Below are 25125 nucleotides of genomic sequence, written 5' to 3'. Positions count from 1 at the left end.
GTGGTCATATGACTCCAGCAATGTCTACCATCATACGCCAAGCCATACTGTGATTGAGGGATATTGTCTAGCCACTGCTTGTATGCCTTTCCTTGCTCACATTATCTCTAGCAACGCATATTGAATTTACGCATTATTCTAGAATAGCCTATGTTAACAATCAGCTTCTGCATATGCGGCGCCTTGAGCCTCCTTAAGAAGTTGGATACTATGTGTCTGAAGCAAACATGTGAATAGCTCTCAAATATTACCATGTTGCATTACTATAACCTACAACTGAGATAATTGACTCATGTCTATTAGAGATAAAGGCAACACCATCTCGATTAACTACATGTGTTTGCAAATGGATAAGAAAAAAGTGTCAGACATCGACAATCTCACTCTCGACTAGGACAAATACAAGAGGCACAATATTCTCATTTCCATCTTGTGATACTGCAACTAAAAGAGCCGCTTTATACTTTCCATACAAATGTGTGTTGTCAACCTAGACCAGCGACTTGCAACTTTTAAATACTTTAATACAAAGGTAAAAATTTCAGAAGACTTGCGTCAGAATTCGAAGATCCTCAACTAATTCGAAGATCTTGCAGTTTCGTACTCAATAGCTACTAACAGTTCTTTTCCAATCATTACTTTAAACCATGTGGGCAAAGTTTCATAAGAAGCTTCCACCCACCTAATATTTTCTTAACTGCCTTTTGCTTGACTAACCACGCTTTGCGATAACGTATCGTGTAGTTGAGCTTTGACTGCACTTCAGCAATGGCAGATTTCACTTTTATAGATGGGTCGGCTTCAATCAATGGCTTTATCGCTTCTGTAATTGTATCAGAGTCCAGTTTAGCATGATCTTGAGAGATGATACTTTTGGTGGAGGTGTGACTACCATTGCATCTCTTTATCACCCAACAATACTCTCCTTTTATAAGACTAACTCCGATATGTCAATCACAGCTTGTTCCGTACTATATGCATTTAGCATAAAATATCGTTGGTTTTGATTCATAAACCTTGTAGTTGACTCTTCTCTGGATGGTATGCTCTTTAACTATTGCAATAACAACCTCTTTAGAGTTAAACTCCATTTCAATGATGAATTCACCGTGAACGACAACTACGGGGGGCTACAACAATAATAAAATAAAATAAATCTAAATACTATCCTATTAATAATAATAAATTACCTGTATTGATATATTTAGAAAACTCCGATATATGCATGGCATCAACATTCAAAGATGGCTCTCTAGAAGATGCTGGCTCACTAGTGCATTTACAACATCTATCACATCTCTCTTAACTATTATATCATCTTCTTCCACATTTTCAGCTGGACCAACAATATTATAGTTACCTTAAAACTCTTTATTGTTTTCAATATTATAACTCATCCAGTTTATGTTGGGTTCAGAAAAATCAACATGATCGATTTTTTCGAATTCAACATATAACTCAATAAGTGAGGCTTGTACTCTAGTTTGATAATAGGTCGAAAACATTCCTTGCATACTAATTTCATCATTCACATGCATTATTTGAAATTGATCGAAACCACCAAATACTAGTATAGGTTGTCTATACAAAATATTTGTCACTTTCTTCAACATTTGACGATCTACGCTTTGAGAAAAATCATTCTTAAATCCTTCATATGTTATTGAAAGAGAAACAATAATAATATATAAATTTTCACATAAAAAACTCAAATTCTCATATGTATGAGACAAAATCTAACAATATATTTTTAAACTAATATAATCTTCCATTTTATACCCTCATTAGTCATTACATATGGAGAACAAAGCTCTCCAAATAAAGAACAATCTCACTTTGCGTTTCAACACAACACTCTTTTTATAATTGATTTTATATTTTTTTTTATAAATGGCACAAAACTGTCACTGATGTTTTTAATTTTTTTTTAACACGTCAATGACATTTTGGCTAGATTAAATGTTGACATATCAAAATGTTAGTGAGGAGGCTTTCATTTTTTTTAAAAAAAAAAAAGCAATACGGCATTGCCGTGTTGTGTTGAAGAAGTTTTATTTATTTATTTTTTTAAACAAAACGTGATTGCCGTTTGTAATTTACGAAATAAAAACCAATTTTTTTAGGAAACTAACTAGAGACGTAGCCATTTAGCAATTATTCTTTTTTTTAAAAATTTTTTTAGAGGGAGCATGAATTTAAATTATCATAAAAAACATAATAAAATTTCAAAATCTAAGAAAAAACATGTAATTCCAATAATAGCAAACATATAAACTTATTGTAAAACTATTTTATCATGTAATTCCAATATGAATTCGAATTATGAATTCAATTTATGTTTAAATTAAATGCTCCATGTAATTCGATAAAGATTAATTTGATTTACTACTTGATTTACTACTAAAATGTATAAATCGAATGCTTTTAGTTGATATAAGTATTTTACCCTTATTTTTTAAAATAATTTGAATTAGAAAGGGGTTGGCTTATGACCTAATTAATTTTCTATCCTTATCTTTGCATTGCTATTTTTCGTTCCTCGGAGTTTTACATTACCATGAGATTGTTTTTACTTTTGAGAAAGTACAAAATGTCACCGACGTCTGGATATAAAAAATATTTTTTTATAAAAAAATATAAATAAATAACTTCTAACTAACCAATTTTAAACAATTGTAATTAAAAACTATTAATTTAGTATTTTTAAAAAAAATAAAATTGAAATAATTATTTAAATTATAAAGGATATAATTGGTATATAAAACATAAAATTGAATCTAACGTGAAAATTATGTCTTTCTAATAGCATATATAAAGGAAAAATGATTAACCACATTAGTTACTTTTGAAACTAGAGTTAGTAGCTTCTAGAGTTCATGTATAAATAAGACTCTTCAATTTACTGTAGAAGAGAGAGATGAATAGTTAACATTCATGGTATCAGATAGTGCCCAAGATCCATGGAGCCAGAAATTATCAACAATAATCCATCATCTGCTGCTGCTGCTGCTACTCAAGCATCACCGTCTGCGTCAATTCTAAAGCCCCTTTCTGTTCCTTTACCAGAAAAACTCAACGATGATAATTTTCTCACCTGGCGCCATTCAGCTATTCTTACAATTTCAGGTCAAGAACTTCAAGATCATCTGGACCAACAGAAGATTCCAACAAGATACGCATCAGCTGCTGATGAAAAGGCACAAAATGAAACAAAGACATATAAAGAATGGAGGCTTGATGACTACAATGTCTCTTCCTGGCTTTACTCATCCCTGGATCCCTCGTTCAAACATCGAGTTCTTGGTTGTATTTTTGCACATGACATTTGGAGCCGACTTCACACCCACTTTGCGTCACAAACAAAAGCTCGTATTAGGCAACTTCAACTGCAATTGAAATCGATCAAGAAGACTGGTCCAGCATCTGATTATCTTCTTCAAATAAAAAAAGTGGTGGATGCACTCGCCACTGTTGGAGCTCCTCTAACTGATGCAGAATACACTAATGTCATTTTAGATGGATTAAATGAAGATTATCAGTCATTCTTGACATATGTCACTGCCAAAGATCCACCCTATTCCATTCCAGACCTTGAAGCTCTCTTGATGGCTCAAGAAGACATTGTGGAGAGGTTTAAGAAACCAGAACCCTCAATGGTACAGGTCAATTTTACTCAATCACAACCTTCTACTCAGACTAATTTTGATTCTGCCTATGCAAGAAACACACCGCCTACACCTAATAGAGGCACTTATGGTCGAAGAGGGCGTGGAGGAAGAACAAATCGTGGAGGAAGAGGTTCTTGGAACTCAAATCGGCCACAATGTCAAATTTGTGGCAAGTTTGGGCATATTGCTAGTTACTGTTATTTTAGATTTGATCAACAATTTCAACATGCACAACAAAACTCACCCACCTCTTCGATGCACAATGCACTCCCTCCACCTCCCTCATTCCATAATCCCAAAGCAATGCTTGCTACACCTGCTACAATTGCGGATCCATCTTGGTATGCTGATTCTGGCGCTTCTCATCACTGTACTCCTGATCCGTCAAACCTACAACAAGCACAAGAATATCATGGACAAGATCAAGTTTATATTGGTAATGGTTCAGGTATTAAAATTCAGCATATTGGTAATTCATATTTGCATCATAAACCAACAGATAAAAGATATTATTTGTATGATTTACTGCATGTTCCCTCAATTGCACATAACCTTGTTAGTGTATCCAAATTTGCTAGAGATAACAATGTGTATTTTTCGTTTTGGCCTGATGTTTGTTTTGTGAAATCTCAGGCTACCAAAGAAGTGCTTCTCCAAGGCACAACAATTAATGGAATGTATCGTTTTGAAAAAGTGACTCTTCCTAAATCAGACTTTAGACAATTTAATACTCAAATTTTTGTTGCTCAAACCTTGACATTGGATGTTTACCACAAAAGATTTGGTCATCCAGCCTTACCAATTGTAAAGTCTATTGTAACAAATTGTTCGTTACCTCTGAATAATAAAAATGCTTCTGATTCTAGTGTATGTGAACATTGCTGCTTAGCAAAATCTCATCGGTTACCTTACTCTCCATCTAATACTACTTATGATTGCCCTTTATCATTGATTGTTTCTGATATTTGGGGGCCATCCCCAATCACTGCTCATACAGGTGTTAGATATTATGCTTCATTCATTGATGTGTATTCAAGACACACTACAATATATTTTTTAACAAACAAGTCACAAGTCTTTAGTGTTTTTAAATTGTACAAAACCCAGATGGAAAAACAGTTAGGATACTCTATTAAAGCACTTCAAACTGATAATGCTAGAGAATATCTATCTCACACATTTATTGAATTTTTACAACAAGAAGGAATTATTCATAGACTCACTTGTCCCCATACCCCTCAACAGAATGGATTAGCAGAAAGAAAAAATAGGCATATAGTCGAAACTGCTTTAGCTTTATTATCTACTGCTACACTTCCTTTAACTCTATGGAATGAGGCTTTTGCAACCTCAGTATATTTGATAAATCGCATGCCTTCATCTGTTACAGGTTATAAATCACCTTTTGAACTATTATATCATCATAAACCTGATTATACTTTCTTGAAAATCTTTGGATGTTTATGTTTTCCTCACACGAGACCATACACTGCTCATAAATTGGAATACAGATCAGAACCCTGTTTATTTTTAGGTTATGCTTTGAATAAAAAAGGATATAGGTGTCTCACTAAAAGTGGAAAAATAATTGTCTCTAGGGATGTAGTGTTTCATGAACATCAATTTTCATCTCACTCTTTTTTTTTCTACTACTATTAATGAAACTTGCACTAGCAATGCTACTGCTTTAGATTTTTTACCTCAGATTGCATCCATTCATCCCTCTTCTGTTGATCCTTCATCTTCAATGCCCAACATCAATTCTGGTGATACACATCATAGTGAGGAACATGAACAAATACATCCAATGCAGACAGCTTCACAGGCTAATGGGACAGCAACTTCTACCCAAGATCTCACATCGATTACTTCTACTCACATTGATTTGCCTTTTTCCTCAAACCCCCCATCTACAACCACTCTTTCAGAAAATATCCATCCAATGCAGACAAGGTCCAAGACAGGTAATAGAACTCCAAAAGCTCTTCAGGTAGCAAAATTCTCAGTCTCTTCTAATTTTGATTTATTGCCTAAAAGTATTCAAAGTGCTCTCCACAATCTCTTATGGAGAGATGCTATGCTCACAGAATATAAAGCACTATTATATCATGATACATGGTCCTTAGTTGAATTACCTGAAAATGAAAAAGTAGTTGGTTGTAAGTGGATATTTGCTGTTAAAAAGAATGCAAAAGGTGAGATCATAAGACATAAAGCTAGGTTGGTTGCAAAGGGTTTTCTTCAAACTGCTGGAATTGATTTTGATCAAATTTTTTCACCTGTTATAAAACCAGTTACAATTAGGATGATTTAAACCATTGCTTTATCAAAAGGTTGGAAAATTCAACAATATGATTTTCACAATGCATTTCTAAATGGAACTCTTCATGAAACTGTGTTTATGTCCCAACCTCCAGGTTTCTGTCACTCTAATCCTAAACTTGTATGCAAATTAAATAAAGCCATCTATGGCCTTAAACAAGCCCCAAGGGCTTGGTACTTAACAATTACTTCCACCCTTCAATCTTTTGGTTTTACAGTAACAAAATCTGATCCTTCCCTATTTATTAGATATACTTCTAATTCTACTATTTATGTTCTTATTTATGTTGATGATATGCTTGTCACTGGAGATAACGAATCTGAAATAAAAATTGTTCTTAGCAAACTTCATTCTACCTTTTTATTGAAAGATTTAGGTGAGCTCAACTTTTTCTTAGGTATAGAAGTTATAACACATTCCTCTTCCTTAATTTCTTTGAACCAAACTAAATATATACATAACCTTCTAACACGTGCTGGCATGAATGAATCCAAACCAAGTATGACTCCAATGATAAGCTCTCTTAGATTGATTGCCAATGCTGGAACTCCTTTTGAAAATCCAACTTTATATCGCTCCATAGTGGGCGGGTTGCAGTATGCAACAATTACACGACCTGATATCAGTTTTTCAGTGAACAAATTGAGTCAATTTATGTCCAACCCCTGCCAAGAACATTGGGTTGCAGTTAAACGAGTCCTGAGATACTTGGCAGGTACTGCTGAGCTCAAATTGCAATTTCATAGATGCACTGATTTACGTTTTTCTGCTTTTTCTGACTCAGATTGGGCAAGTGATCTTGATGATAGAAAATCTACAACTGGATTTTGTGTGTACTATAGTTCAAATCTGGTGTCTTGGAAAAGCAGCAAACAACCCACGGTCAGTCGAAGCTCAACTGAGGCTGAATATAGAGCCCTGGCAGCAGTGTTCATGGAACTCATTTGGATTCAAAATCTTCTGGCTGAATTGCATCAGCCTTGCCCAGCTTCCCCCACTGTATTTTGTGACAATATTTCAGCTGTGTTGCTTGCATATAATCCAATCCTACATAATCGGACTAAACACTTTGAGTTAGATCTCTACTTTATTCTGGACAAGGTGATCAAAGGCTCTATTGCTGTCACACATATTCCATCAACTGAACAAGTGGCAGATGTTTTAACAAAGCCTCTGTCATTAGCCAGCTTTAACAAGTTTAAAAGCAAACTCAGGTTGGCATTCAAACCACCATGAGTTTGTGGGGGGGGGGGGGGATAATAGCATATATAAAGGAAAAATGATTAACCACATTAGTTACTTTTGAAACTAGAGTTAGTAGCTTCTAGAGTTCATGTATAAATAAGACTCTTGAATTTACTGTAGAAGAGAGAGAGAAATAGTTAACATTCATTTTCTTCTTCTTTCTTCATTGTTCTCTATTTTGGAAAGACTTTATTTCTCACACTTTCATATTTATATGTTTATTATTTTTTTTTATAATATTTTTTTCTAATACTCATTTATATATATTATTATTTTTTATAAAATTTCTGATTTTTTATGAGTTTTTTTACTCTTATTGTTATTTTTTTGTGGAATATTTTTTTTTTACTTTGTATTATGATTCTATTAATTTTATTAGAGTACTAAAATATACTGACAGTACTAAAAAAATATTAAAATTTATTTAAATATTTAAAATAAAATTATAAGATGACATAAAATAATTATTTAAATTCATGTCTTTTTCTGTAATTTTCCGTCTAAAAGTGATTTTAAATAATGTAATCCAAACAATATTTAATTTATAATAATCTATTTTAAATAAAAATTACCAAACATAAATCACGTTAATACCAACTCACTTTTCATCAAAATTAATTTTACAAAATCAATTTTATACAAATTTCCGTTTGCAAACTGTAATCCAAACATACACAATATCTTTTTAATACAATATCTTTGTTTATATCTTATCTGCCAAATACAATTTTATATTTATAAACAAATGCGGTCTAGGTTCTAGGACACGGCGCCTAAAATGGTCCTTCAGGTCTTGAGGAGGTACCGTTGTCCTGTGAGTATGACGTTTTTTTTATTTGACAATTACCTTATACGGATACTAACGAAGCCATAAATAGGTTATTCAGTGTCAAAATTTTGGTACAATCTACGATACATTTGGTACAAGTGGCTCAGGCGCAATGCAAAACCAATTAGGGCCATAATAAATAATAATATTAGATTTTTTTTTGGGTGGGGGGGGGGGGGGAAGGGGAAGGGGAATCACTCGTCTATGGGGGATTGTTGTACGCCATTTCCACCAATAAGAAAGTTAAAAACTTGTCTCAAATTTCCTCTAGATGGTCGAGCATTTGTTGCAAACTTACATACATATACGAGCCTACGCCGCATATCCCATTTAGTGACGCGTGTCACACTAAATGATTTCCCATCATCATAAGTACCTAAACAAAAATGTCAACGAGTATGGTATGAATTCATAAGCAAATTTGTTTGTAAATCGTTAACTAATGAGATTACCTTTTTCATCAAATAAGGACATCAAAATGGCTAGACAAACGCATACACTAATGTCTTCCCCTGAAAAATCAAGCAAGGTTAGTGCATTAGGCAGGTCATGTGAAATGATTTGCTATTAAATCAGGACACATAATTAACGGAACATCTTTATGATGTTATTAGGTTTTCACATAAATAGAAAGAGGATACTCGAGTCGAGAGGCTTTACCGTTATCACAACAAACAAGAAGTCTTTTTCCCTGGCTGAGATTCAACTGTGCAAAGTTCACCGCCGAATGTAGATTGTTGAACAAGGAAAAACGATCAAACTTTGAACTCTGGTATCAAAAGATATAAAATTAAATGAGTATAAAAATCAATTAGATAAAATCAAGGTTTGACTCCACTTCATATATACTCACTAGAGTTGGGAGATGCAAGTATGCTTCCGCACTGGGAAGAGAGACAGAGATGGACTCGCGATCACAATTCAGTATGCAATCAATGTCAGCGGAATCTGCAGCTGCACCAAACATAATAATGATCGGCCACAGAAAACAAACATTTTGAGAATAAGCATATCAACGGTGCTATGAAAGGGCATCAATACCAATTTGAGATGTTCCAAGTGCCATATTAGTTGATCCTAACCAAGATATTCTCAAATCGTGATGAGAAGAGTCGGTGTTAATTTGAATGTTTGAAATATCGGCAGTAGTGGTAGACAATGGTTCTTGATGGGAAAGACAAGGTGAGTTGGAAGATTTAACTGAGATTTGTGGCGCATTTTCTCCCTTATAAGCTCGGTTTACCCTATTCTTTTCAACTATATCCGCAACTTTGTGATTACATACATGAGGACCTGAGTTTATAATATCATAAACATGATTCCAAAAGAGAATAGGAGTTAAACCCCTAGCCCAGCTTTCTTCATCATCTCCTGCACCAGGTATGTAATTCCAGCTAAACTCAGAGGTAGTCCTGTGTTGGTTTACACCCGACGAAGATGCAGACGCAGAGACAAGTATAATGGGTGTGAAATCCCAAGAATCATGGTCAGGTACTTCATTTAACCAGATAACACTCTTTTGAGAAATCCAGAGAGGGCGGAGGGGTTTCCTCAAGCCTGCGGCAATGGAAGCAATATCAGCACCACTGGCTTTCAGTTGTTGTGTCCATTCATCTAAACGCTTCTCGATGGAAGCCTTTTCTGTTTCGGGAACCCAGAGAGGGAGATGCAAAGAGCAATCCCACTCAGAAGAAGACTCATCGTTTAATTGGTTCTTGAAATCCATAATGGCGCGATTTAAAATACATGTCCAGATGGGTATAGTTCTGGACATGCTGTCAGGGAAGCGCTTCCCTCTGCGAGTAGAATCAACAATCATGCACCCTCCCTTCTGTCCTAACCAATAATAATCAAATTAAATTAAAACAAAAAGAAAAGAGATTGAATCCCTAAAATAAATGAGGTCATACCGAGGCAGCGAGAAGAGCGAGATGGAGATTGAGGCGAGAGATATTGAAGGAACAATTGTTGGAATGGCCGTCGGTGGACTTGAAGTAACAGGTGGCATGGAAGCGAGGATGGTACCAAAGCCCGCAACGGAGGTTTGCAACAAGAGGCAGCTGAGGCCACAGCTCAGAGATCTCACCCACAAATATTGAATCATCGTATATCGATCTCAATGCGTTGTATAGGTTGTTCTCTCTCCGCTTTATGCTTCTCGCTGCTTTGTATATACTTAGCTTTCCGCTTTCTTCTTCCATCTTCTCTCTCTGTTCTTTATCACTCGGATGTCGTATCTCCACACTTAAATACCTGATCTAAACTTAAAAGCATAGGGTTTCAATACTAAGAGCTACTCGACTAAATTATAATTCATATTTAAAATATATTTACAATAATGAAAATATAGTTTTTTTCGGGTGACTCAATGAAAATATAGTTTAAAACATTGCATCAGTAAACATAATATTTTAAATAAAAACATATTACATATTGACCAATCCGAGAAATTCCTTAAGAGCTCGTTTGGAAAGTAGCAGAAGTTTTTTTTTTTTTTACTTTTGGATTATGAAAAGTCATAATATGTGTGTTTGGCACCATTTTAGTAAAAAATTTTAACTTCTCGAAAAGTTAATTTGCAGTTTTTTAAAGAAATATATGACTTTTCCACTTCTCGATAAGTCATTCTACCACTTACTTAAAAAAATTTAATTTCAAAACAAAAAAAATATGCTTTCCTTCTTCACTTTGTGAAAAATACTGACCATTCACTACCATTTTCACGCAAGGTCTGCTAGAACCACTGGCTCTCCATCATAATTCTACCATCATTCTCACGCAATGTTCCAAACCTCACCATTTTCACGTAATGATTCATCTGATGATGGAAGTATTGATCTTGCACCACCATTTTCAGACAATATTGCATTTGAACAACCTACTACATATATTCCTTTTAAGTATTTTTTTTTTATCATTTTATCATTCTATTTTTTATTACTAAAGTTGTATTTAACTGTAGTATGAAATTTCAATTTTAATTTTATTTTTTTCATATGTGATTTTATAGCTTACTATTATTTTTATAGTTAATTATAGCAAGTTCTTGACTTCAATAAAAGAGAAGAGAGTTCTAATAGGAGTAAAAAAAATATAAAATAGCAACAAAATATACATTGACACACATTTTATATTTATTTTTTATTTTCACCTACCATATCATACACAATATTAGTGATTAGATTATGTAAAATCAAAATTTAATATTGAAAAGTATTTGTTATCATAGTTATTTTAATATTCATTCTCTTCTGTAAAAAAAATTATTTTTTGAGTTATTTATCCAAACGCTACAACTTTAAAATAAATACTTTTATAACTAAAAATCCAAATACAAAATAACTGCTTTTAATAAAAGTCTTTATGTTTTAAACTCTTTTTTCAAAAGAACTTATTTAAGTTATTTACCCAAATTGAGCCAAGTGAACCACTTGTGATTTGATATTCAAAGGTAGCTTCTGTTAGTGATATCTAAAGATAAATATTGACAAATCCGGCAAACTCCTTAAGATTTAAGAAAGTCATAAATGAAAAATACAGCAGTTACATCCATTACTTGAGTGGCTGCTTGGCAGGGTGTGGGAGTGGGATTTTAAACATTTAAAACTTTGTATTCTTGGCAACATTTTTCAATACTCCAGTGGTTGCTGAAGATGCTGGATTAATGGCCTTCCTTATCTTAAACACATTCCAAGCAGCGTTAGCAGCATGCCCCGCCGTTGCAAGCACATGCTCAGTAGCTTCCCCTGCATCTTCCCCAAACCTGTATTCTCATGGATCATCAAGTTACTCTCATACTTGTCACTGATACTAGATGAAGATATTGATAAACGAATTATCAAAGCACATCATAATGTAACATAAATATGCAATGCAATGCAATAACTATACTGAATTGCCTTTACCTCTTAGAAACCATTCCAGATGCAGCTTTGGAGGTAGCAGAAAAGGTTTGTTTTTCGGCCGCTTCAGCTGCATCAAGAACCTTGTCTACAACATTTGATTACAACAGAAACAGAGAAGTCAAAGGTGATGGTGATGCTTGGACAAGTATGATATATCATATTCTTGTAAGAACCTTACTGAGTGCATCAAGAGAAGCCAACAACACCTCTCCAGGAAGCATCTTTAGGAATTTCTTTCCTGTTTTGGATTTAAGAACAGGGGTAATCACACTTCCGCTAACTATGCCAACTCCATTCAGCAAGGATTTGCTCAACTTTTCTGTCATCTTTGATAGTTTCCTCACACTAGATTGCAAAACCAACACAATGCAAGAGATAACTAATAGTAGCAAGACATAACATGATATAACCATTTCACATGCTATTTTTATTTAGAGAAATGCTAGGGACCATCAGAATTTATTCTTTTTGGTCATCACTTAGTCATTAACTCAATTTCTTTAGTCTAATAATCCAACAACATACTTTATCCCAAATTTTTAAACATTGCATTAATGGCCAAGAATAATAAATTTTGATGACTCCATAGCATTCTTCTTTTTTTTAATACCGTTTGAGATTTTTATTTATCTTGCTCTTCTTTGAGGCAGCAGCTGTTTTTTCTCTGGCAACAACACCATTTCTCTCATCTGCATGACTGTTCAGGATTGTCTCACCTCCTTTTTGGACCTGATTTTTCCTCAACAAGACAAATTTACCTAATTAGTGATATGCTTTTTAAATTGCTTCTTTCTTACCATAAACCCTAAACTGTAACCCCTAAACTTTATACGTATTTCATGCATTTTCTAGCTTCAGTAAGTTACAAAGTTCATGGTTCATAAAACAAGAAAGAAAGCATTAAATTGCTCCACTAATTGGACATGAAAACAAAAATACTAAACCTTGTTTGTGTAAGCATTGCTGCATATGAAGATACCCTTCACAATCTGACCTGTCCCACCAGCAATTGCCTTGGCTAGAAAATGGTTGTAATCATCAACCCTAGGAGCAAATTCCCTCCAATCAAGATCATTGTTGTTCTTACTCAGTTTCAAGCCAGAAAAGCAACAATGCTCCTTTAGAAAAGAATCCAACAAAGTCATACTTGCAAAGCTGTTTTGTGAAAAAGTAACACCATAGCTAAGAGGCTCACCATCTTTCACAGGCAATGAGAACAGGTAATGGAGAGCATCAAGCTTCACCACTGGCTCATCTTTCGTCAAGGGCCATTGAAGATCATCTACCTTTATGATTGTAGCAAGAGACACATTCTCATCAAAGGTTTTGGTGATCATGAAGTGGCCTTGAGCCAATTCAAGGGCTTGTCCTTCATCCATAAGATGAACTTTGCATTCTGCTATTTGCAACAGAACTTCTTGTCTGAGATTCGACGAGTATTGTCCAGCAACTGAAGCTGTGGAGGTTTCCATGGGTGGAATGGTTGTGGAGCCATGGAAGCAGCACCCCATCTCAGCTTTGCTTAGTGTTAAGTTGCTTCCTCTTTGACCTCACTCTGGGACCGCACGGAATGTTGAAAGAGAAGTTAAAGGGGAAAGCTTTTGTTTGCTGTCGAATGTGGATACTTTTTCTTTTATTCGTTGCTTTCGGTGGAATTTGGTGAGGTAAATCTCAATTTGGTCTCTGAAATTTAGTCTGATGTTCAGAATGACCCCCACAATTTTGTTGGCCTCAATTAGAATTCTCAAATTTGTAGTTGTGACTCCAACTTGTCCCTACGATCATCTCTGTCACCAGAATACTGATCTGACATAATTGCATGACACGGTGGACACAATTTAAATGACGCCGTATTAGTTTCGTCCCCCAAACCCTTTGAAAACCACGTTTTTTGTGGGTTAAAACTTCCTTTCTTTCCACTACGACGATCATAAGTTGCAAAACATCAAGAAAACCCTTACACTATATGGTCTCCAAAGAGTTTGGGCGTGAAACCAATGCGCCGTCGTTTAAGTAGTGTCAACCATGTTATGCAATTGCGCTAAATCAGCATTTCGGTAATGGAGATGATCGCAGGAGCAAGTTGGAGCCACAATTACAAATTTAGGGATTCTAATTGAGACCAACAAAATTGTGGGGATCATTCTGAGTATATGGCCAAATTTCAGGAGTCAAATTGAGATTTAACTCGAAATTTGGTATATGAAAAAACGGAGAGAGCTTATTGAAAAATGTGTATATAGCATTACAGCTTGGCCTCGCCCCTCATTGTGAAACCAAAGACTTTATTATAAATTTGAGCATTAATAATGAATAAAGATGGACTAAATAAGTACTTTTCGTTAGTAATTAAATCTATTGTTTATTATCTATCTATTTATTTATTATATATTATTAAAATTAAATTTTATCAATTAATAACATAGCTAATGTAACATCTTTTTAAAGATAAAATTTTTATTTATTTTATTTAATTTATTTAAATACATTAATTCATATTTATTTAATTCGATTGAGATAAATGTTAAATTATTTAATATTTTGTTGGACCATATTAACTATAACTAATTACATTAATTATTTAATTTGGGTGAAATAAATAAATAATTTTTCTACTTTGTATTAATCTTTTGTCTTATGTATTTTGATTAATAATTTTTAAAAGTATTATAATTAATTATTTATTTTATTTGATTGAGATAAATATTAAATTATTTAATATTTTGATTGACCACATTAACTATAATCAATTAATTATATTAATTATTTGATTTGATTAGAATAAATAAGTTAATTTTTTTAATTTGTATTAATTTTTTCATCTTATCTATTTTGATCAATAGTTTTAAAAATGGTTATAATTTTTAGATCACATATTTATAAGATATTTTTTTATTTTTTTAACTTACTTTATTGAGGTAAATAATTATAATTAATTTATTATATTAATTAATTAATTTAATTAATTTAAATATATGTTTTTTTTTTGTGTCTAAACAAGGAAAGAAACAAAGCAAAAACTATCTTAAATCCGAGCGGATGATTCGTTGGAGATCAACACCAGGCTCAGACCAAATAACATGATTAGAGTTACTCTTGGCACCATATTTAGCCATCCAATCCGCAGCTCTATTTGCTTCTCGGGACACCCATTCAACGTGAACAAGCCAAGGACGAGATAAAAGTTCCTGAATCTTGAGAACCAAATCTGTTACTTCAGATGAATACCCACTTGTAAGCTCATGCATGATGGGCAGAATGTCAAGGCAATCCGTTTCACATATAATATCCCTCAAACCGCAATCCCAAGCTAAAACCAGCCCCCTCCAAGCAGCAAATAATTCACATCTGATTATAGACCAAGGGGGAATGCTTCCAAAGCAGCCCGAGATCCAATCTCCCTTAGAATCTCTAATAATACACCCAAATCCCGCTAAATTTGAATCCATATACAAGCTTGCATCACAATTAACTTTAAAACCATTGCCTACCGGTGGTTCCCAACACAGGCAATTTCGGAGAGACCTAAAGGCATTGCTTCGATTCCTGTAAAGCTGTAAGTTCTTGGCGGTAATTCTGGCCAAGGCAACAACCTTATGGTCTGTCCAAGGGTTGTCAGTGTTGAATATGTCATTGCACCTATGTCTCCATACCCACCAAAGCCCTGCACCAAAGGACGCCTCATTGTTAGCCAAGGCCTTCCGAAACCACTCCTCAAGAGCAGTACCAGCCGTCGAGTCCAGGATACTAGGATCCAACATATACCAGATTGCCTTTGATCGTTCACAGTCTCTAAGGCAATGCTCCATAGTCTCCTGTGCCTTGTTACATCGCTTACACATATCTGAAAAAGCTAAATGCCGCTTGAATCGAAAGGTCTCAGTTGGTAGAGCATCATGTAAGCTAAGCCACATAGTAAATTTGAACTTCTCTGGAATGTTTGTGTTCCACAACCAGTTCTAATTACTGTTGGCATTCCAATTTAATGTTTTCTTTAATAACCATTTGTAACCCTCCCTTGCACTATACTTTTTTGTTGCTGCAGGCCACCACTCCCACTGTGGCTCCAACTCAGTCAAACTAGGATATCTCATACCACAAATAAACTGCTTAATCTCATGCGGAATAGGCGTGGTAAGACTATCAACCTCCCAAGACACCCCTTTCCACAAGTCAGCCACCATGAAATCTGATTCAGAAATATGTACATAAGGGACAAGGTTGCAAAGCTTACCAAAAGGAGTCCACTCATCATACCAAACTGATTTGTGGACATCCCCAATATTCCAATGAAGCCCTTCCTTGAGATGCTCATAGGCACTAACAATGTTCTTCCAGGTAGCTGATGAAGAATTTCTACTGTTTCCGTTCATACCAGATTGATTCCTGAGATATTTATGCTTCAGAACCTGCACCCATAACTTCTCACTATTATTTAGACAATCCCATACCAACTTTCCCATAAGCGCCATGTTAGCACAGGAAGTATCCCTAATACCCAATCCTCCTGCCTTTTTAGGAGTTATGGCGACCTCCTACCTGACTAGAGGCAGCCCTTTTCCAGTCTCTTGGCCTTTCCACAAGAATTGTCTCATCAAGGAATCAATTTTATTACATGCATACTTCGGGAGAAGAAAAATTTGCATTTCATAAACTGGGATAGAGGCCATAACCGATTTAACAAGACAAAGCCTCCCTGCCTTATTCAGTAGGCGTCCTTTCCAACTGGAGAGCTTCCTCGAAATTTTTTCAATAATCTCCTGAGCCGTCTTCCTGGAAGCTCTGGCATGACCGATGTTAATTCCCAGGTATTTACCCAAATCATTGCAGAACCGGATGTTAGAGACCCCTGAGAGAACCTCTTTTCTCCTCTCCGACACCCTCTTGGAACACTGAGCCTTTGACTTATGAAGATTTACCTTTAAACCTGACGCTCTAGAAAACAAGTCCAAACAATGCATGACCTCTATTACTTGAGCTTTTGATGCCTTACAGAAAAGTAAAAGATCATCTGCAAACATCAAATGAGAGAGTCGTGGTCCATTCCTAGAAACCGCAACTGGGTTCCACAAACCTTGGGAAACTCTATGAGAGATAAAGCAGGCAAGCATTTCCATACAGAGTACAAAAAGATAAGGAGACATAGGATCTCCTTGCCTCAACCCTCTCTTCGGATTGAAATTTTGGAGCCTGTTCCCATTCCACAAAACTGCCAACGAAGAGGAAGTCACACAATTCAATATAAGATTAATGGTAGCCTTTGGAAACCCAAACTGGATCAAAGTAGCTTCCAGAAAACGCCAGTCTACCCTGTCATAAGCTTTTTCCAAATCAATCTTGAATGCCATGGTCTCTTTTCGAGACTTGGTGTTCCTCATGAAGTGCATAATCTCTTGAGCAATGATAATATTCTCTGTGGTTCCTCTTCCTGGAATGAACCCTCCTTGCAAAGGACCAATGATCTCCGACAGGAAAGGTCTGAACCTGTTAACTAGAACCTTTGTGACAATTTTATAAATTACATTACATAAGCTAATAGGCCGAAACTCCCGTAAGGAAGAGGGAACTTCCACTTTAGGAATTAGAACAATGAGAGTATCGAAAATAGCCGCATTCAGTGGCTCACCCTCAAAGGCTCGCTTGACCAGTCCACACACATCGTTGCTAAGAGAGTCCCAGAACTCTTTGTAGAAAATTGCTTGAAATCCATCTGGCCCTGGGGCTTTAAATGAACTCATGGTCATCACAGCTCTTTTAACCTCTTCAGACGTCACCGGTTCCACTAACTTTTGACAAGCCTCAGTACTAAGAGACGGGCAAGGAAAAGGCCCCATGGCGTCCAGGTCAATATCCTCCCTTGTAGAAAAGAGCTTTTGAAAGAAAGAATTTGCCGCCATTTCTAGAGTCGTAGTCTCCGTGGCCCAAGACCCATCCTCCAAAAATAACCCATGAATTTTGTTCCTCTTTCTCCTGATAACTGTCTGTAGATGAAAAAATTTTGTATTTCTGTCTCCACATCTCACCCATTGTTCTCTAGGTTTTTGATACCACAACAACTCTTCTTGAAGAAGGACATCATTCAGTTCCTGATGCAAAACTTGCTCTTTGATCCTAAGCTGTTGATCCTCCCGACTTTCCAGAGTAATCTGAACGTCATTCAAAAGCCTCTCCAACTCCCTTTTCTTAACAAAAATATTGCCAAAAACCTTTTTATTGAAGCTAGTTGCATCTTTTTGAACCTCCAACAAACATTTGACTACATCCGGAGCTCCTCTAGTCCAAGCTGTATCAACAACATTCCTAAAAAGAGGATGAGTCATCCACGCAGCCTGGAATCTGAACGGACGATGGCCCTTGGTAGCCCTCTTTTCCATCTTACACCTAGTGAATAATGGGCAATGATCAGAGTGAAGGCGCGCCAGCACCTCAGTATAAGCCTCCGGAAACATTAGTCGCCAGTCCTGGTTGATGACTGCTCTATCAAGCTTCTTGGCCACCTGCACCCCACCTTTCACCTTCCTATACCAAGTGAATCTTCTCCCAATAGCCCCCATATCAAACAGCCCACAATCCTCCAATGTTTCCGCAAATTGTTCTGCTCTGGCAAGTCTAAATTGCCCCCCCTCTAACTTCACTCTGCAATAGAACATCATTAAAGTCCCCTAACACAATCCAAGGTCCGTGGATCATATTAGCAATCCTTGTCAAGTCACCCCACAGTTCTTTACGCTGATGTATATGCGGATTAGCATACACCGCACTGCAGTAACTAGATGTATTGCCCATAGTGATTTCAAAACTGATACATTGATCAACTACATCCAATACTCTCACAGAAATATTTGAATTAGAACATAGAACCCAGATACCCCCACTATGACCATTAGCCTCAACAATACCAACACCCTGGTAACCTAGATTACTCCAAAAAGATTTCATCCTCTCGAAAGCAATATGGGTTTCAAACAGAATGAAAAAAGTAGGATGAAATTTATTCGCTAACTCCTTACTATGAACCCGGGCCAATTTATTAGAGGCACCTCTAATATTCCAAAATAGAAAGCTTAAATCTAAATAATCCATAAAACAATTTGTATTGTAAAAGGACCAACCTCAGCTGAAGTCCCTAACGAGATGATGAAGATCCACCATCATATCCCCCTGAGCCTTGCTTGTCCTTGTCCGGTTGTTGCCCGGTTTGTATGTGTCCCTCCATTGACAACCCTTCCAATTTGCCAATTTGCTGCTTGCTGGTGTCGCCAAGGCAGTCCGGAGTCGACGGCAAATTCTGCAAAGAAGAAGGGCGCAACCTCTTGTGTCCATTTTTGATAATGGCAGTGAAAGTCGGCACCGCAACGGAGACAGCTTTGCCCTTCACCCCTTGCTGTTTGGAAGATGACATGCGTGCCTTAGATCCGCTAACCGACCCGGTCTTCACCCCTGATTCGGCTCCTCTCATACGTAGCCCAAAGTCACGGTTCTGGTCCAATTTCTGATTTAAGCGCACCGGCATTTTATCTTTAGATGTTTGTTGGGCTTTATTTGATTGACTCAATTTTCCTCTCCTTTTACCGCTGACTTTGGTCCAGCCAGCCTCATTTTCCAAATGTTGGGACCCCACTTCCTTCCCATGCAACGTATCATCTAATTCCTCCCCAATTTCTGCAACTATCACTGACTCTTTGGGATTGCATCCAAATTCAAAAATTTTCTCTTTTGAGGCTTCCTGTGGCTGCACCACCTGGGCCGCCGTCTCGGTCACTGATGTTTCCTTTCGATCCACCCTTTTCGAATCTATTGGGGTCATTCTGCATTCAGTTGCTGGATGCCCGAAACAATTGCACTTGTCACAAATAAGGTGTAAGCATTCATACTCCACCTTATATTCAAACTCATCGACAATCACACTCCGGACCACCGGCAAACCAAGATTAATTTGCACGCAAGCCCGAGCAAATTTTCCCCTTTCCGCCAACTTAGTAGCCAGATCCACCTTGACTGGTCTTCCCACAGCAGAAGTGATTCTCATCATGGCTTTATCCTGATAGTACCATATGCTCAAACCAGAGATTCGAATCCAAACCATAGTCTCCCCGAAAGTGTCCTCACAAGGTTTAAAATCCGGTGTCCATGGCTTGACCGCAATATAGTGACCGAAGATCATCCATGGCCCCCCTAGTAAAACCTTCTCTCGATCGTCCATGCGATCAAATTTAACTAGGAAGTACCCAAAACCCACATCCAAGATTTTATATCCACCGGTGATCCTCCATACCCCTTTCAATTTGTGAAACATGGCCGTGTAACTAAGGTTTTTTCCAAGAACCTTAATCACAATTGCTTCCTTGTATGGTTCAGAAAGGATGTTCCTAGCCTCTTTGGAGAAGCAAACTCTTGGAGGCATAGGATCTCCTTGTTTTCCAGTGACCACTGCCATGGAATCCCCATCTAGAGCTTCAGCCCGATTTATCCCTGTGGCTACCGTAGAACCAATAACCTTGTCACGGAATGAAATCTTGGAAGTCACCCTGGAACTAAGGTCGCCCTTACTTGATCCCTCCTTCACACCTGATGCAAACCCTCCCACACTCTCCCCCTTATCTCTTTCGATGGCATGGCCATCTTCTTCACCATGTTTCACCCTCAAACACTCTCTCCCGCTCTCTCCTTCTCTCATTCTCTCTGAGTATTTTTTCAAAAATTAATTTGTCAGAAGTATAAATCTTCAAAGTTTATTTGTCACTTTACTCAAATATTTAAGATTAAAAAAGAAATTAATTTTTTTTTTTGTAAATAATGACTTTTCATTAACGTGGCAATAACTTGAATCAAATAACATATATTTTTATACCATGTCCTGAAAATATATGTTATTTGATTCAAGTTATTGCCACGTTAATGAAAAGTCATTATTTACAAAAAAAAATTAATTTCTTTTTTAATCTTAAATATTTGAGTAAAGTGACAAATAAACTTTGAAGATTTATACTTCTGACAAATTAATTTTTGAAAAAAAAAAATACCAACGAAGTCCTCCACAATAAAAAAAAATGTAGACAAATTAGTTCGAATTAAGGTCTTCTATCCTAATAATAGGGGTTAATTTATAGGTAATATGTCCACATCTGCTATCATGGAGGACTTTATTGATACTATTTGTCACTTTATTTTAAATATTTTGATTTTAAATTTTAAATTTTTATTTTTGTTTATATTTCTTTATTTGTTTGTTTTAATATCAAATCTAATATTTCTATTAATATTTTTTTCAATTTATTGTCTAATAGTTATATGTCCACTGTTAATTATATGATCGAAAAATATTTCTTCAATTTATTTATAAAAAAAAACAAAATTTCATTCTTTTCTTTTTTATTTTACTTATTTTTGTATTTCGCATAATTTATTCACTTTAAAAGTTATATATTCTAGAAAAAGATCTTATCTCTTTACTAGCTACTCTTCCATTCGGTCATACTTTTTTTCTTCTATGATACATCATTTTTACTCTTTAATTTTTTATGAACTATTAAACATCATTATTCGTTATTGTACTCTATCTTTTTTATTTGAGTAAACTACCATTTATACCCATGGAAGTTGAAAACACTGACAAATCTACCCACAAGAGACGGAAACTACCAAATGTATCCATCAATCATGAGTTTCGTGGGACAAAACTAACCAATCCATATTCCGGCGTTGACTCCGTCAGTAACACTCCATACGTGGCACTTCACGGCGTGACATGGCTTGGGAGCTACTCACGTGGATTGCTTACATGTCTGACCGTTATAATGTACCCTCAATTCCCAAATTTCCCAAATTCAAACATTATTTCATCCAAAGCACGAGCCCTAGATTCACAATAATCTTCGAAATTATACCAATGTCGAGGCGAAGACTCTTTACTCCACCTTCGAATGGCAGTGGTCGTGTGTCTGGAAGCTCAATTTCAAAACGGGCGCAGGACAGGAAGTTCAATGGCAGATGTTTCTGTGGGTTGGGGGTGACGCTGTTACAGTCCGGGACGGCGATGAATCCTGGGAGGTGGTTCGTCCATTGTCCCAATTGGAAGGTAACCCGTTGTACACCCTATTTTGTGGGAGTTGAATGTGCATCTGATTTTAGTTTTTTGCCATGGATAGAACTCGGACTGCAACTTCTTTGCATGGGTAGACGAAATCGAAGGGCAATGGGAGGGTGAGGGTTTGAGGAGAGAACTGTCGGAAAGAAGGATGCAGGAAGATGTTGATGAGGCTGAGGCTCAAGTGAAGATGCTCACCAGATTAGGGAGCTTCGAAGCTGAGTTTAGCAAAATTAGGTTTTGGCTTATGATGATATCAATGGCTGTTGCTTGTAATGCTGTGTGCACTGTGTATCTGATTCTTAGGAGGGTTTGATCCTTGTTAGTTGTTAGTGTAAGATCATGACAAATCTACCCATGATCGATTCTAAATATGTCATTTGTACACAATTGTTTTCCAAGTAATGTCAGAGGTAGCCTTATAAGTTATGTAAGATGCAAAAATTAGCTGGTACTAATTGCAATTGTTGTTTACTTTCTGGTCCAAAATAACATCAAAGACATGCATAATATCCTGATAAGTATGTAGTAACTGGCTTACACAAATGTGCAAGATACTGCTAAGAGTTATCAAAGCGTAAACAAAATAAGGCATAGTCTCTGACATGTCCAACAATTGTGCGATAAACTGCTACTAGGATTACACAAAAAACATAACTTATAAAACTATTGCTTCACGGAATTGGAGTGGAGTTGCTGCTTCCGCTTGACCCCTCCTTCAAGTGTGCAGTTGTTGACCCCTTTTTGGCTGGTGGACGGAAGGCTGGCTGTGGCCACCTCCTTGAGGTTGATACTCGAACTGTGGGAGTTGGCATGAACTCCATGAACCTTGATGTAGTTCCCTGGGAGGCAGCTTGCATAGTTTGAGGTGTTACGGTGGGTGGCACATCAGAGGCTGGAGGTGGTGGACTAGTAGTAGTTGGTCTTGTTGGGCTGACAATAAGTGGAGGAAGTCGTGGTTGCTGAGTAGTTGGTGGCGGTCTCCTCACATTCTTCCTCTTCTTTGGTGGCCTTTTTGCAATGGGTGGCCTAACTGGGGTGGTCTCCTGTTCAGATACAAACGTATGAGTGACATAATGACATATAAATTATAACTTGTATAATGGGATAGCAAAATAAATCAATAGACTTACAGGGGGCTGAGTTGCTACTGCTTCAGCTGCTTCAACAGCTTCAAGAGTTTCCTCCCAGAACATCTCCTCCAGTCTTGCCGCCTCCTCTTCGTCATCCTCAGCAGCTGGCTGTTCACTTGAAGTTTGTCCCCCAGCACTCCCAGCCATTGCCTCTTTTTTCTTGGAACAGCTACGACTGTTATGTCCAGTCTGCAGTAACATATGGCATGAATCAAAACATGGGGCATGAATTCATAAGTCATGTAACATATGAGGAAATATTTACCTTTAGGCAATACTTGCAGGTGATGGGGCCATACTTTCTGGGGGCCCTATGTGGATCTGGGGTGGGTGCCTTTGGGGCGTCATTCTTTTTGTCTCTCTTCGATTTTGGCCTCCCAATCTGCTTCTTGTATACTGGTGGCAGTACAAGGGGTAGATCAACATGCTCCCAGTATTATTGACTTGGAACAGGTTGGATGACGAACTGGTATGTGTTGTTATATGCCCCCATGGAAAGCCAGTTGTGTGCATGCTCCTCTGGTCGCCTATTCTGGTATGCAAGGGCAGCACATGCATGCCTGCATGGCAAGCCAGTCAGTTGCCAGAATCTGCAACTGCAAGTCCTCTTTCCTATGTCTACCATAACCTTATGTGGCAAGCACTGAACTTCATACACATTTCCAGGATCATCACCAGTGGGAAACGGCTGCCACTTATTGCTCTCCCTTTTTTCTTTTTCCAGCCTACTCTGTTGCACCGGAGCGAGGACTCCGTTATATCCCACCAATGCCTTCTTATTTCTAGCAATTATGCTCATCATGTAAACCCTTATCTCTTCCAGCATAGTTATAATAGGCTTCCCTCTCATCTTCTTGATCCTAGAATTGAAGGATTCACAGTTGTTGTTTGTATAATTGTCCGACTTTGGGTATTCGCTAAATCCAGACCTACTCCATTGACTTGGAGGGATCCTGTTCAGATACTCCCAAGCATGTGGATTAACCCGTCTGATCCGATCCAATACAGCTTTGAATTCTTGGGTGGTTGTGGCCTTGGCACACCTCCACATTGCCATCTTCAACTCTGTATCACCCCACTGTTTTCTGAAGTTCTGCCATATGTGCATAGCACAATATCTATGATGAGCTCCTGGGTTTACTTCACGCATAGCAGGGATGAGGCCCTAGTGGGGAAAAGTAAAGCAACAAAAATGTTATCCCCAATGAAATTCCATTCATGGTATGACAGCAGTAGCAGTTTAACAAATAATGTAAACCAGTAATTATTAACACATACAGGAATAATAAGAATTGATACCATTACCTTCTGCATGTCTGACATAAAGTTGATTCCATTGATTGCTGCGTCCCCTAAGTCTTCTTGGAGAAGTTCGAGAAACCACTTCCAACTATCCTTGCATTCGCACTCCACCACAGCATAGGCTATAGGGTATATATGGTTATTGGCATCGTGACCGATCGCAGTCAACAACTGCCCAGGGTAGTATCCCTTTAGAAAGGTACCATCTAACCCGATAAAAGGCCTGCAGCCATTGGTAAAGCCCTTCTTACAACCTTGCAAGCATATGTAAATCCGTTTGAATTTATACCCGGTCCCTTCGACATAATCAGTGCTAATCCTCACGGTTGAGCCAGGATTGGTCCTTATTATTTCATTAGCATAATCCCGAAGAAGTGCATACTGAGCTATCTCCGATCCTTCTATTAGTTCTTTCGCCTTCACCATTGCACGGTATATCTTCCTCTCATTCACAATCACATCAAACTCCTTCTTGAAAAAATCATGTGCCTGCCTTTGACTCATGTCTGGATGGTCACGGATCTTGTCCTCAAGCTCTTCTACAACCCATTTACCATCCGCAGATTTGTTCTTACTAACTCTGCTGCAGGTATGTTCGTTGACAAAGGTCTTCACCTGGAAGCTTAATGGAAA

The 25125-nt window shown here is 37.0% G+C and overlaps 3 protein-coding genes and 1 pseudogene across 6 annotated transcripts; 1 reads left to right on the top strand and 3 right to left on the bottom strand.

The window, feature by feature from the left end:
* Positions 1–6492: 6492 nt before the first annotated feature.
* Positions 6493–7227, top strand: LOC107632866 (secreted RxLR effector protein 161 pseudogene; annotated as a pseudogene).
* A 691-nt stretch (positions 7228–7918) lies between these two features.
* LOC107630168 (initiator tRNA phosphoribosyl transferase family protein) lies at positions 7919–10345 on the bottom strand. 3 transcript variants are annotated; one of them, XM_016333231.3, is made up of 6 exons: positions 9976–10345; positions 9107–9896; positions 8919–9019; positions 8726–8834; positions 8518–8577; positions 7919–8441 (listed from the first exon to the last, which is right to left on the bottom strand). In XM_016333231.3, the coding sequence occupies exons 1-6, from the start codon at positions 10264–10266 to the stop codon at positions 8260–8262; spliced, it is 1533 nt and encodes a 510-aa protein (XP_016188717.2). In that variant the 5' UTR covers positions 10267–10345; the 3' UTR covers positions 7919–8259. The 3 variants fall into 3 exon arrangements, with proteins under 3 accessions (XP_016188717.2, XP_088366370.1, XP_088366371.1); XM_088510244.1 differs by having other exon boundaries at positions 8919–9013; positions 9976–10330; XM_088510245.1 differs by having other exon boundaries at positions 9107–9901; positions 9976–10287.
* Positions 10346–11478: 1133 nt separating this feature from the next.
* Positions 11479–13636, bottom strand: LOC107630169 (senescence/dehydration-associated protein At4g35985, chloroplastic). 2 transcript variants are annotated; one of them, XM_088509077.1, is made up of 6 exons: positions 13166–13559; positions 12915–12988; positions 12581–12699; positions 12149–12315; positions 11971–12055; positions 11479–11828 (listed from the first exon to the last, which is right to left on the bottom strand). In XM_088509077.1, exons 1-6 carry the CDS (start codon positions 13479–13481, stop codon positions 11666–11668), a joined length of 924 nt encoding a protein of 307 aa, XP_088365203.1. In that variant the 5' UTR covers positions 13482–13559; the 3' UTR covers positions 11479–11665. The 2 variants fall into 2 exon arrangements, with proteins under 2 accessions (XP_088365203.1, XP_016188718.1); XM_016333232.3 differs by having other exon boundaries at positions 12915–13636.
* Positions 13637–13714: 78 nt separating this feature from the next.
* LOC148570298 (uncharacterized) lies at positions 13715–18909 on the bottom strand. Its single transcript, XM_088506956.1, has 6 exons — positions 18725–18909; positions 18019–18606; positions 17025–17775; positions 16205–16379; positions 15452–15901; positions 13715–13776 (listed from the first exon to the last, which is right to left on the bottom strand). The coding sequence occupies exons 1-6, from the start codon at positions 18907–18909 to the stop codon at positions 13715–13717; spliced, it is 2211 nt and encodes a 736-aa protein (XP_088363082.1).
* Between the last annotated feature and the right edge of the window lie 6216 nt (positions 18910–25125).

This window comes from Arachis ipaensis, chromosome B3 (assembly GCF_059453495.1).
Source record: "Arachis ipaensis isolate K30076 ecotype BB chromosome B3, ASM5945349v1, whole genome shotgun sequence".
NCBI lineage: Eukaryota > Viridiplantae > Streptophyta > Magnoliopsida > Fabales > Fabaceae > Arachis > Arachis ipaensis.
Note: the sequence above shows the minus strand (reverse complement) of the source record. Positions and strands in the feature narration are given on the sequence as shown.

Bases quoted from the DNA above. Each gene is read 5' to 3' on its own strand.
- LOC148570298 (XM_088506956.1), bottom strand. From the start codon at position 18,909: ATGAAATCTTTTTGGAGTAATCTAGGTTACCAGGGTGTTGGTATTGTT. The intron at 18,607-18,724 runs GTATGCTAATCC...GTTCTATTGCAG, and splicing joins TCTAGTTACTGCAGTGCGGT to AGTGAAGTTAGAGGGGGGGC. The intron at 17,776-18,018 runs GTATCAAAAACC...CCCGTCTCTTAG, and splicing joins CTTCAAGAAGAGTTGTTGTG to TACTGAGGCTTGTCAAAAGT.
- LOC107630168 (XM_016333231.3), bottom strand. From the start codon at position 10,266: ATGGAAGAAGAAAGCGGAAAGCTAAGTATATACAAAGCAGCGAGAAGC. The intron at 8,835-8,918 runs GTGAGTATATAT...TTTTGATACCAG, and splicing joins ACTTGCATCTCCCAACTCTA to AGTTCAAAGTTTGATCGTTT. The intron at 8,578-8,725 runs GTAAAGCCTCTC...TTGATTTTTCAG, and splicing joins TCTTGTTTGTTGTGATAACG to GGGAAGACATTAGTGTATGC.
- LOC107630169 (XM_016333232.3), bottom strand. From the start codon at position 13,481: ATGGGGTGCTGCTTCCATGGCTCCACAACCATTCCACCCATGGAAACC. The intron at 12,316-12,580 runs GTATTAAAAAAA...TTTGCAATCTAG, and splicing joins ATAAATAAAAATCTCAAACG to TGTGAGGAAACTATCAAAGA. The intron at 11,829-11,970 runs GTAAAGGCAATT...ATGAGAATACAG, and splicing joins TCTGGAATGGTTTCTAAGAG to GTTTGGGGAAGATGCAGGGG.